Source organism: Anabrus simplex, chromosome 1, assembly GCF_040414725.1.
Source record: "Anabrus simplex isolate iqAnaSimp1 chromosome 1, ASM4041472v1, whole genome shotgun sequence".
NCBI lineage: Eukaryota > Metazoa > Arthropoda > Insecta > Orthoptera > Tettigoniidae > Anabrus > Anabrus simplex.
Window position 1 is genome coordinate 966,818,473 of NC_090265.1, and position 13,643 is coordinate 966,832,115.

At 39.0% G+C, this 13,643-nt stretch overlaps 1 protein-coding gene across 2 annotated transcripts in view; it reads left to right on the forward strand.

Annotated features, from left to right (window-relative positions):
* LOC136857830 (PHD finger protein 21A) overlaps positions 1-13,643 on the forward strand; it is a 203,127-nt gene that overhangs the window by 46,918 nt on the left and 142,566 nt on the right. For both annotated transcript variants that reach the window (XM_067136792.2, XM_067136793.2), the window contains exon 3: positions 12,228-12,293. In XM_067136792.2, the coding sequence (XP_066992893.1) occupies positions 12,228-12,293 (66 nt within the window). The remainder of the gene's footprint in view (positions 1-12,227; positions 12,294-13,643) is intronic.

Sequence of the window (13,643 nt, forward strand, 5' to 3'; positions counted from 1 at the left end):
AACATTCTCACGCCCATAGACAAGGTTCTGGACGTCCACTTGGCACAGACGTCCGTCGAGATCATCGTATTGTAAGGGCAGCAGTGGCAGATGGTGCAGCTACCACAGCACAGATAAGAGGGTTTTTGAGCCCAGAAGTGTCAACACGAACCGTAGCCAACTGGTTACTCGCAGTGGGACTACGGGCACTCCCACCTCTAGCCCGTCTTCCACTCATGCCACACCATCGACATGCACGGCTCGACTGGTGCAGTCAGAGGATCACTTAGAAGATGGAATGGCAGGCCATGGTCTTCAGCAATTAAAGCAGATTCTGCCTGCGCACAAGTGATGGTCGTTTGCACGTACGACGTAGACTTGGCGAGCGCTGTCTCGTAGAGGGCATTCGTCCAAGACATACTGGCCCCACCCCATGGTCTGGGGTGCAATGAACTACAGCTCTCGTTTTCCTTTGGTGTTTGTGGAGGGAACACTGACCAGCGCTCGGCACGTGCAGAATGTTGTAAGACCCATTCTTTTGCCATTCTTGCAACAGGAAGGTGATGTGTTGTTCCAAAAGGATAATGCTCGCCCACACACTGTGCGTGAAACTCAATTTAGTCTGCAAGACGTGCAGCAACTTCCCTGGCCAGCACGATCTCCGGACTTGTCTCCCATCGAGCACTTGTGGGATATGATGGGATGACAAATGACGTGTGCGACTTGTCAACCCACAACCATTGCACGACTACGTGAACAGATCGAACAGGTGTGGGATTATGTATCCCAAAACAGTATTCACCACCTGTATGATCGAATGGATGCCAGAATCGGCGCCTGCATTGCCGCCTGTGGAGGATACACCACGTACTAATATGGGTGTTTCAGCATCGATCGACACCTGGTACTTCAGTACCGCTTGAGCTATTGATCTGTAAATGTAATTATTTCATGTACTCCATATGCACGGTTTCAACAATAAATCTTGAGTGAATTGGAAAACTCTAAGAGGGTGTACTAATTTTTATTTTCCAGCAATGTACACAGTCATATTGTGGAATACAGGTGATGTCTGTTAATTGACGATTGTTTTAGTACTGAGTCTGCTATAGCCTGGATGGTGGATTCTAAGTTTTTAATCCTCCTCAAGAGGTCCAGAGTTTCTATAGATATCAACGAGCTAGAATGACATAGAGGGGCTGTATGCCTGACATCAGCGCTCTTTGCGGAGGCAAGTTCATAAAGGACAGGCGTTTCGAGTTGTCAAAACAAAACGAGTTGGCACGAGAACAAATTATCAGGTGACACGGAGATTGTGCATGGCTATTGAACCTTTATGAGTTGTAAGAAGTGAAAAGTTAGACTCTCGTCTTCAAAAATGACTGCCAGCTATATACTACAGTAAGCGTACAACTGCACTACTCGAAGTAATGATAATTGATAATGTTCCCTTTTTACAGACTTATCATAAGTGATGATTTCTTGGTAGCCGTTTATCCTTGCCCTTGAAAGTTCATTTTTGTTGCCATCTGGTGTTGGTGTATTATTCATTGAAGTTTGATATTCAGGTTCTTTCTTTTTTCCTCTATAATGGTCCCGAAGACTTGTTTTGTGCATCGTCATTTGTTTGATGTAGGCCTATTTCAGTCAAACTTACACCAAGCAAAGTAAGTACAGTATTTTACTGGTGTTCGTGAAATGTATGAAGTGTTTATTGTATATCGAGCGAGTTGGCCATGCAATAAGAATAGCGCAGCTATGAGCTTTCATTCAGGGGATAGTGGGTTCGAACCCCACTGTTGGCAGCTGTGCAGATGGTTTTCCTGTGCTTTCCCATTTTCACACCAGGCAAATGCTGGCGTTGAACCTTAAGGGCACGGCCGCTTCCTTTCCACTTCTAGCCCTTTTCCTATCCCATCGTCACCATAAGACCTAACTGTTTTGGTGCGACGTAGGTCAACTTGTAAAAAGAAAGTAAGCAATTAATGTTATTCGATTTACGTCCCATTAACTACTTTTACAGGTTTTGGAAATGCCAAAATGCCAGAATTTTGTCTCACAGGAGTTCTTTTACGTGCCAGTAAATCCACAGACACGAGGCTGACAAATTTTAGCACCTTCAAATATTCACCAGACTGAGCCAGGATCAAACCTGCCAAGTTGGGGTCAGAAGGCCAGCGCTTCAACCGTCTGAGCCACTTAGCCCACCAAAAAAAATAATCATTGTAGATATTAGTCGCATTAATATTTAAAATTAGGCTACACTTCATAATGGACACTTTTCAAGGTAACCTTTCAGTTATTAATCCCAGTATGATATGGTAAAAAAAAGTATATGTCCCCCTACAGTATAACAAAATATTTTTATAGAGTGAGTTGGCTGTATGGTTAGTCACACAGCTGTGAGTCTGCATTCGGGAGACTGAGGGTTTGAATCCCACCGTTGGCAGGCCTGAAGATAGTTTTCGATGGTTTTCCATTTTCACATCAGGTAAATGCTGGGGCAGTATCTTAATTAAGGCCACGGCTGCTACCTTCCCAATCCTAGTCCTTTCTCATCCTTCCGTTGCCGAAAACCTTTCATGTGTTTGTGCGACGTTCAACAAGTAGCATAAATAAATACATTAAACAATTATTTATAGTGGTATTCAAGGGGATGCAATATATATAAAAATACGATCACAACGATGTTGTAACCTATCGTAGGTCCCTTTCTTTTTATGGACTTCCTTCATAAATAGCCTATTCATTTTATGTCGACAGTTTTTATGTAGTTTACGTCTAACCACAACAGCCAAGCAGAGTAATGCAGGTGGTCCAATTTCATGGCCTATTTATATGTCACTGTATGACAACTCTCCTTACATCCTTTTCGAACTACCCTACAATCAGCTGATTATGGTGTTGGCGTCATGCCGCAACATGGATGAAGTGGCGCTATTCGCACTCGATAATTATTAATTCTCTAAGCTTTTGGCTAACAGTCTTTAATTTTGCACCAGTGATTCTATAATGCGTATTTCCAATATTTTCCTAGTCATTCGACAGCCACACCCCCATGCTTATGTGACCACCGGAAATATGGCTGGCCTTTGTGTATTTAGCTTCAGTCAGGCAGCGCTTCTGCCTCTCTATGTTATTCTAACTCGTTGGTAGGTATAGTCCCTCTGGCACCCATCATGTGACCAACCAATTTCCATTTTTGTATTTTGTATCCTTTTTTTAAGGTTATCACAGCATGGTCACAGATGTCTTTTGGTGGTGTTCGTTGTCCTCATATCTCGCTGTCGGATCGATCACCATAGCTGCTCCTTTAGTTTGGTCGATCTGTGTGATGTCAGCTCAGTGTGTTGATCTGTCTTTGGAGAGGCATCCACCTTCTTCATAGACTTTGAGATATCGGTCCCATCGTCTCCACAAGACCTATCAGTGTTGGTGCGACGGAAAGCAACTTGTAAAAGAAATGTTTAAAAGTGGCAACGATGATGGAAAGGAACATTGTGTTATGGAAGAGGTACACTATTCTGATACTGAGGAAGTGAATGACGATATCGGTCAAGATGGTTATCAGACTTCCTCAGAGCGTTGACAGCTATTGGTATGGGGAGAAAAAATGATGGTGGAGGAAGTATAATGTACCGGAGAAACTTTGTATTTGAGCTCGAGTACCATTCTTCACTTGCCAAGGCCTAAAGGCAAAGCTAAGGCATGCTGACTGAGATGGAATGTTTAGAACTGTTTCCAGATTAGAATCTTCAGAAAATTGTTATGACCTGTCCTAATGTATGCAACGTAGACTTGGGTGTGAAAGACATACAAGGCCTCCACCTGAAGTAGAAATTTGTGCTCTTTCTTTTATTTTTTTTCTTCTTCTAATAAGGAGTTCAGCTCCAAAGCAAGGCTGCAAGATAGGTCGCTGCTAATTGTGTGGCTGGAGTTGACAGATCAACAAAGAATTGTATGCGACGTAGAAAGAGAATCTGTCCTCATCATTCAGCTCCTGTGTGCTGGAAAGTAATTAGATGACCGAGTGACCTATGTTGTTCTTCCTGTGTTTCCAAAAACTAAGCACACCCTATGGCTCAACAGCCTCGAAGAGTCATAACCTGCCAAACGACCACTGCTTAGCCCAAAGATCTACAGATTACGAGGTGTAGTGTGGTCGGCACGACAAATATTCTCGGCCGTTATTCTTGGCTTTCTAGACTGGGGCCACTATCTTACTGTCAGATAGCAAATCAATTGTAGTCACGTAGGTTGTGTGGTCCTTCAACAAGCTGCCAGATTTGGGTAAAAATACCTGGCCTGGCTGGGAATCGAACCTGGGAGCTCCAGGTAAGAGGCAGGCACGCTACCCCTACACCAGAGGGCTGGCTCTGTGTTTTCCACATAAACATGTCATAATAGTCTAAATAAAAGATAAAATCAAGACACTAACAGATTTTTTAGGCTGAAGAATAACTTTTATGTTTTTGTTATCGTTCAGCCCTCATTTAATTATTTTGATTGATATTTTTGTATCAAACTATTCGCAGAAAACAACTGTTCAAAATAAGAAAGATTTATTATTTTCTGGGAAACTAAAAATCTCTTACATGTCTTCAAATTTATACTATTTTTTCAAGTACGTAAAATAGGAAATTACATAGTTTTAATAATATTACAGAATTAAGTGTATAAATCTGAAGAGTAGCTTGAACTGAGTCTAAGATGTATTAGAGTTGAATGTTAATTAATTCCTTAGTAAAAGTACAAAAGTACGTAGGCCACTCAAGTGTTCCTTTTCCAAAATTTTGCGCGATTGCTGGAGGGTTAACCTAGAATTCTGTATACAGTGTAGAATTCTGTAGCGAATCATGGGTACATCATCTAGTAATGTATGAATTTTGTCAAGAAATGACTTGAAATGGTTAATTTGTGATGGGAAGCCTTTCGTAGCTATATGTCCAATAGAGTTCAAGACTATGGTTTGCACAGTGCCAAACAAGAAGTGGATATTGCTCATTATTCAAAGTCATTCACCTTTCTTTTTCCCTTACATCACAGTAAGGATGATAATTGGCTAATAGTACTCTCGTCAATTAGCAAAGAAAACTTGCAGTTAGATAATTATTTTCTTCATTATGGTTTTCTTCATTTCAGCTCCATTATGCTTAACTATGTTCATAGAAGCATTGGTCCAATGAAAAATTCACCCATATTGCAACTATAAACTTTTTGGAGATCAATTTCAGATTCAAAATCATTGAATACCTGATTTTTCTTGGCAATTTTGTAGACTGATCTGAAGATTTTGGAGGTTATCTCTTTGTCATGTTCAAAAGCTTCAATAAAAGAGACTTTTTTTTCTTTTGCAGTAGTATATATATTATTGGCAGCTTTATGAACGAAATAATTTTACAGTGATGGATACTTTTTCATAGTAAAAGTAATTCGACTTTTCTATTTCACCGAAAGAAGTACAGTACAGTAGAACCCCATTTATCCGAAGTAAAGGGGGCGGAGCCACTTCAGTGGACGCATTTTTCCGAATGACGTATGGTAAATATTTTCCAAAGTTAAGTGTCGAAATAAAAATGCATAAACTCTGTTAAGAAAATGTGCCTACTGTATATTAACATTAAAATGTTTACATAATGTCATTCATTGTATAAAATCAGTGATTTTCTTCTGAATTTTCTTGGTGCAGCGCTGTCGTGCAGCTATATCACGCCACTGTTTAATCAACAATACATCAGCCGGTGTAGATTCATTGCTTTGTTCAATAAAACGCAAAGCAATCTGAAATAATGAAAGAATTTATTTTGCAATGGGGTAAGAAAAGCATTGGAACTACAGTATAAAACCACAAGGCCAGTGGAACGACCTTGGGTGAAAAAAAATATGAATGGAGAAGGGTCGCTGGACTTCCCTAGTTTCCTAACAGAAGCTGCAGTATAGTCCGAGCAGTAAACAAGATGAAACTCCCACAACTGAAGCAACATTAACCACAGTGTACTTAATCTTCATGACGAATAATACAGTAATAATATTAATAATAATGCAGTATTAGTAATAATCCTGCTTGTTCAAGAAAAAATATATCATGAACTAGATGGTAAGAAACTTTTGTTTTATGCAATATGTGCATTCTGGTACGAGTCATGAAATAAAAATAGGGTTTGCCTAGTAGCTCTCAGCACATATAGCAAGAGAATTACTAATATTTATGCCTAAGAACAAGAGGGTAAAAACAAAATATTAAAATACAATTTTGCCAGAGCATTCCGGTTAAGTGGGGTTCTACTGTACAGTAATCGGAACATTTGTCCATGGTTTACAAATATCCGTACCTTATTTGTTTCAGTTCGGGCCTCTCCCCCAAATTGATTCTTTCTTGACATATTTTACAGCCTTTTTTTTCTTTTTCTTGCAGCTTCTTGCAGTGGAGTCAAACACTAAGAAGATTTTCATTTGAAAGCACTTGTTTGGTAGCCACAACCACGTTTTCAGGTTTTACAAATTCGATTGCAGCATTTCCTCCAAACTTGGTTTCAGTGTCTTACCTGCCAGAGCAGAAAAAAAGAACCGAGTGATTTTTCGAGTTCATTGCGTTTGATAAAGACCACAGGAAACAGACCAGTTCATGTATAGAATGCACAATAGATGCAACCACGGAACACAAAGCTTTCATTACCAGTTTCCACCAATCATAATAACTTTTTTTAAATGCCTCATGCCTACCTTAACCATATGGTACTGCCTAATATTCCTGCTTTCACAACCTTCATTTCTGTTTTTTTTTTTATTATGAGAAAACATCTTTGTGATAACTTACACCATCTATCACTAGAGTTTCTGTATAGAGCTCGTCTGGTTTTATCAGCACCATGTCTGGAATTTTTGTCCCTCTAGTTTGTTCATTCACTTTCTGATTCAGCCAGGTGAACAGGAAGTGAAGTGAAGCTGATCAGTCACATGAAGGAAGTTCCCAAATTTTCAGCGGCAAGCATGTACAGTCGAAAGAGTAGTGCTATCGATCCAGATCTATATCATACAATTATGATACGGTCGATAACTATGGATGGGAGTTAATCTATAGACATTTCATGACACCATAATTCAACATCAATCTATGATGGCAGCACCTAAGTGCTAAGTGGAGACACGCGTCTTTTAAACAATAAATCCAAAATATTCACCACAATTTTTACAATCTAAAGTTTACTGGTATGTGTACCGGAGCGTACTGGCAGAAAAACACTCTTAGAAGGACTGTTGGGAGGTTCATTCATGGATGGTGTAGGGCAGGGATGGTGAACCTATGACGCGTGCCACTAGGCGACACATGAACACGACTTCTGTGGCACGCCGCACAACATACTAACATATTTTAATGTTTTTAATATGTAATAAATATGTCAAATCTACCAACATAGCCTATTTTAACGTTACGCTTTAATAAATAAGTATGTCACAATTAATTTTATGGCCTTATTTTTTATAAATTTTAGTAGGTTAAAGCAAAAATATATCTTATTCTTAAACTTTGCCTGTTTTTGAAATGTAATTTTCAGGGATGTTTGCAAAATAAAATCATGAAACATCTAGTCGAATAGGCTTATATGCAATGTAAGTCAAATGAGGATGTTTCATGGTGATTTTAAAGGAAAATAACCAGTGGCACGCTAGACAGTTAAAATTAATAAACAGAACCTTAATTGACACGCTAGTCGGAAAAGGTTTGCCATCCCTGGTCTAGGGATTAGTGAGGAGAGTATTGGAAGTCAAGTAAGTAAGGGATGACATAAAGTTGATAGTGATAAACTGTAGAAGTACTGTAAGGAAAGGAATTTTTAAAATATCCCGATGGGCTATTGGCCTACTAAGCGACCAGTGTTCAGTCCGAAAGCCTACAGATTACAAGGTGCCGTGTAGTCAATATATATTTACCAGATATTGTAATAGGAGTTGAATCATGGTTAAGAAGTGATATTACAGATGCAGAAGATTTATTCTGAGACTGGAGTGTTTAGATTTGAAAGGAGGGGGAGTATTCGTGCTGGTGAAGGAAGAATTCATAAGCTATGAAAAAGTTAAAGATAAGAAACTTGAAATTCTAGGTGTAAGGCTCATCTCTAAAGATAATAGGCAACTTGATGGTTTTGGGGTGTACAGACCTGGAAAGGGAGAGACTGACACAGAATTATTTGATTAGATAATCAATCAGCTATGTGGGAAACTGAAAGGAACCTGGTTTTAGCGGGTGATCTAAATTTACCAAAGGTTAACTGGCAGAAGGCGTGACCAAAAAATGGTAAATAAGTTAACCTGGGAAGGACACCTGAATCAGAAAGTGAATGACCTAACTAGAGGGACAAATATTCTAGACATGCTGCTGATAAAACCAGATGAGGTCTATAGAGAAACTCTAGTGATACATGGTATAAGTTTTCATGAACCTGTTTTCTCATAATTAAAAATAAATGTAATAATGTTATTGGCTTTACTTCTCACTAACTACTTTTTCGGTTTTCGGAGACACCAAGGTGCCAGAATGTTGTCCCGCAGGAGTTCTTTTACATGCTAATAAATCTACCAACATGAGGGCTCACATATTTGAGCACCTTCAATTACCACCGGGCTGAGCCAGGATCGAACCTGCCAAGCTGGGGTCAGAAGGCCAGCGCCTCAATCGTCTGAGCCACTCAACCTGGCAAAAATAAGTGTAATAGAAACAAAAGTTGTGAAAGTAGGAATATTTCGCAGTGCTATATGGTTAAGGCGGGCTTGAGGTGGTTTTTAAAAAGTAATTGTGATTGGTAGAAAATGGTAAATAAAAATATAAGCAGCTTATGGGATGGGTTTAAGACAGTTGTTTAGGAGTGTAAAAACAGGTATGTACCTCTAAAGGTGGTTAGGGGTGGCAAAGTTCCACTATATTATAACAAAGGAATAAAGAGATTAAGGAGCAATTACAGCTCAGAAAGAAATAGAAAAGATTGTGGAAGGAAAGAAGGAAGGAAGGAAATAAATTACCAGGAAATTAAATTTACCAAAGAAGTTGGTTAATGATAACATGATGGCAAGCACAATTGGCACTCATAATGAGTTTTCATGAAAAATGGAAAGGGGTGTGTAGGTACTTTAACCCATTAGCGGCGGAATTAATTTTTTTGTGAGATTATTAAATTTATTGTTTTGCTGCATGTTTGAGACCAAAATAAACTACTGAAACAATTTTCAGAATTTTGGGACTGCTAGGTCATAAGTTAATCTGGGAAGGACATGTGAATCAGAAAGTGAATGACCTAACTAGAGGGACAAATATTCTAGACAGGTGCTGATAAAACCAGATGAACTTTATAGAGAAACTCTAGTGATACATGGTATAAGTTATCACGAACCTGTTCTCATAATTATAAATAAATGTAATAATAATGTTATTGGCTTTACATCCCACCAACTGTTTTGGTTTTCGGAGACACCGAGGCGCCAGAACATTGTCCCACAGCAGTTCTTTTACGTGCCAGTAAATCTACCGACACAAGGCTGATGTATTTTTAGCACCTTCAAATGCCACTGGACTGAGCCAGGATCGAACCTGTCAAGCAGGGGTCAGAAGGCCAGCGCCTTGTAAAGGTCATAAGATATTTGATGTTGCCGTACGGCAACTCTGTGCACTTGCACAACCTATTTCTTTTAAACAAGGAGTTTGGAAGAAGAATTTAGGTTACAAAGTCTTTTTTTTTTTTTGCCATACACCGGGCGAGTTGGCCGTGCGTATAGGGGCGCGTGGCTGTGAGCTTGCATCCGGGAGATAGTAGGTTCGAATCCCACTATTGGCAGCCCTGAAAATGGTTTTCCGTGGTTTCCCATTTTCACACCAGGCAAATGCTGGGGCTGTACCTTAATTAAGGCCACGGCCGCTTCCTTCCAACTCCTAGGCCTTTCCTATCCCATCGTCGCCATAAGACCTATCTGTGTCGGTGCGACGTAAAGCCCCTAGCAAAAAAAAAAAAAGTTTGCCATACAATAACAAAGTTGAAACATCTTAGTATTATTTCTTGTAAGAATATGGAATACCACTTTTTATTCACATTGCAGCTAAAAAATATAATTATTGAGCAAAGGAAGAAACATTTTCTATTCAATACACAGAGAGGCATATATTGTTTGTTGCCTGCTGAAATAAAACACTCACTGGAACAATAGAATTTTAAAAATTAGAATACGTAGAACCAAAGCGCCTTAGATGCAGTTACACACTATTGAGCAACTACAATAGTCAATATTGTCTGAGGCAGATAAAAGCCCACACTCAATAATTGCACATTAGGCACAGGGATATAGAATGACAGTCTTTTACTGTCTTCTTTGGAAGGGAACGAAGCAGTCAATACAGAGCCCAACTTCCCACTTGGAGCACATTGTTCTGACAATAGAAGAATACGAATGGTTCGCACATCTCATTTTCTTTTCTGACATGTCTTGGACAAGATGATCAGTTCCATCATACCTTTTTCCGTCTGGAACACAGCAGTGTGACAAAGATTCTGCACAAGAAGTTGGCCTTCCAGAACCTCCAAACAACACTTCATACCTTCTCAGGTACATGCTGGCTACTTCCTCCTGAAGTCTAAATTGTGGTATGGTCTGATTTCTGGATTTCTTATACAGTAGCCAGCTATTTTGCATAGATACATCCAACATCCACATAAACAGGGAGCAGTACTATTTCTTGCCTCAAACCCCAACCTGATAATAGCAAACATTTTGTCTATGGTATCAGCTTTGCCCATGCGAGAAGTGATTTGGAAATCAACTTAGGTCTTCAACCATTCCTCTTTGTTTCAGATGCTTAGAAGACCTCTTCACTAGAACCACTTCTTTGGTGCCACATGATGTAGACAATACTGTGACAAACTCATTGTCCATCCACCTTGTGTAGATATGGCCATCATTCGTTTCCTTGTCTCAAATGAACCCCATTCTTTTTTGAAAAAACTACCTTTTCTTGTCGTTGGGTATTCCTAGGAATTCTGTTTACTCTAATAGTCCCAATAGCAGAATATCCAAGAAAGCTCAGTTACGAGATCAGCACTGCGCCACTGGATAAATTGTCAATGTATAAATTGTATTTTAGCTTCCTTTTCTCCTCTGGAATCTCATCTAGTAGTATCATCAGAGGGTTTGCAGCTTTACTGAACACACCTTCATACTCCTGTTTAAGATTTAGGCCCCTTGCCTTGGTATCATTCAAAATTGACCAAGTAACAATCTTTTCAATTTAGATACCAAAGTGTAAAACAAGACCGTTATTGGCTTACCGTGAATAAATTGTTTGCGGCTGTGCCAACCAAAATATTTAACCATGCACTCATCTTAAAACAAATCTTGTTCCGACACAAAATTTTTTACACATTTCTTCACTATTTCCTTTACTGGCTGAATTTTCCGAGCTTTATCCTTCGCATTGACATGTGCATTATCTGAATAGTGGAGAAATCGACATATCTGGAGTACAGAGACTTACAGTAATTAAAAATCTTCTACCTTTTTGATACTTTTATTTGGTTTTTAGCAAATTAATTAATTATAAACAGTACATGTTTCGTTCTCACTTGAGAACATCTTCAGCTGTTGTTAAGCTTAGGTGAATCGCTAAGTTTCTGAGTGCATTATTTTCAGGTACATTGTTCCTATTAAAAGCTATTTGAATATAAATTAAATTAAAATGATGTTAAAACTATGTGGGGGTTAATGGGTTGATGAAATGAGACAGGATGAATACATAGATAGCCTACTTAAATTATATCTATTTATTGGAATAGTTGTTAAAAGGTTCAACTCTATTACACTAAAAATATCTTTGTCTTCCAGTTAAAAGGTTTTTAAAACATGATTGACTTCTTGACACTGTTCTAATCGGGGAAGCGTGCTCAGCGGGTAACATAGGCCTAACTCCACATACATCGGGGACTTTAATTTAGAACCGTGTTACGGGTATAATATATATAAAAACAAGTGAAGTTTTTTTATAAGAAATGAATTGCTGTACTCAAATTTTTATGACAGACTGCATAATCTCTGATGAAAGTACATTTCGATTCAGTTAAGTCATAGCATTTGCTCCTTAATAGTTGCTGGTGGTTTGTTGTTGAAATGTTGGATATTATGTAATATTTTGTGTTTTGTTTAACATAGTTCATCTTTGAATATTGAGACATTTTTATATAAAATGTTCCATTGTTTTGGCTTATTTTCAGAACATGGACATTAAAAAAGATATTTTGGAAGTTCAAAAGCATATCATGTTTCTTGGAGAAAAGCAGGTAAGAAAGTTCATGTGCTATATTTTCATACTTTTTAACTTCCAATCAATCAATCAATCAGTCAATCAGATACTGCTGATCTGCATTTAAGGCAGTTGCCAGATTTCCTGTCTGTTGTTTGCCTAGACTTTTCTTAAATAATTGTGAAGAATTTGGAAATTTAATAAACATCACCCTTGGTACCTTATTCCAATCCTTAACCCCTGTTCCTATAAATGTATATTCATATATATGCTTACATTGGTTAGGAAATGCTGCTCGGTGTAGCAGCAATGCATAAAAACCAAACCAAACCCCATGGCACCACAGCCCTTGAAGGGCCTTGGCCTACCAAGCGACTGCTGTTCAGCCCGAAGGCCTGCAGATTACGAGGTGTCGTGTGATCAGCACGTTATTCTTGGCTTTCTAGACCAGTGCCGCTACCTCACCATCGGATAGCTCCTCAATTCTAACCACATAGGCTGAGTGGACCTCGAACCAGCCCTCAGGTCCAGGTAGAAATCCCTGACTTGGCCGGGAATTGAACCCGGGGCCTCCGGGTAAGAGGCAGGCACGCTACCCCTACTGTTACCAAAGTTGTAGATGTTATAGTAAATGTATTATTTCCTAACATAATACGTTGGCCTGATAATCCACGGTATTTCTAATGAAGGGTGAATCTTCTGTATGTGGATGTCTAGATGGTACTCTCGTTAATATTGATGATTGTCATAATTTGAGAGGTTGTTTTTAAGTTGCCAAAATGGATGTCCCTTTCCTCGTTGACAACTTCTAGCACAGCCAGCTTCTTGTAATCATCTTTCTTTCCCATGATCAAAACTTTAAATCTACCAGTACCACAATTATAGTGTCAGTTCTCCACGAAAGAGAAAGCATTAAAATCATGGAGTAGTATACAAATTGGCCATCGAATAAACTTGATCGGATCACTCATTCGCAAAGACTTTTCACTTTACAAAGAAATTGAAAAGTAAAACTTAGATCATGGTGGAACAGAAAGTGCATCATTTGAGAGGTTATTTTTAAGTTGCCAAAAAGGATGTCCCTTTCCTCGTTGACAACTTCTAGCACGGCCAGCTTCTTGTAATCATCTTTCGTTCCCATGATCAAAACTTTAAATCTACCGGTACCACAATTATACTGTCAGTTCTCCACGAAGCCATTTCTTCCCTGCCTTCCCACTATACTTCACCATTTCAGGTCTAATTTCATCTATTCCTGAACCAAGAACTCATTCTACCATCAGTTCTCACTGCAGCCCAATTGTCAACTTAAAATGCCTTTCATTGATTTTAATAATCTATCCTTAATCCCATAGTTCCCCCAGTACGGCGAACATCTTTTCCCTCG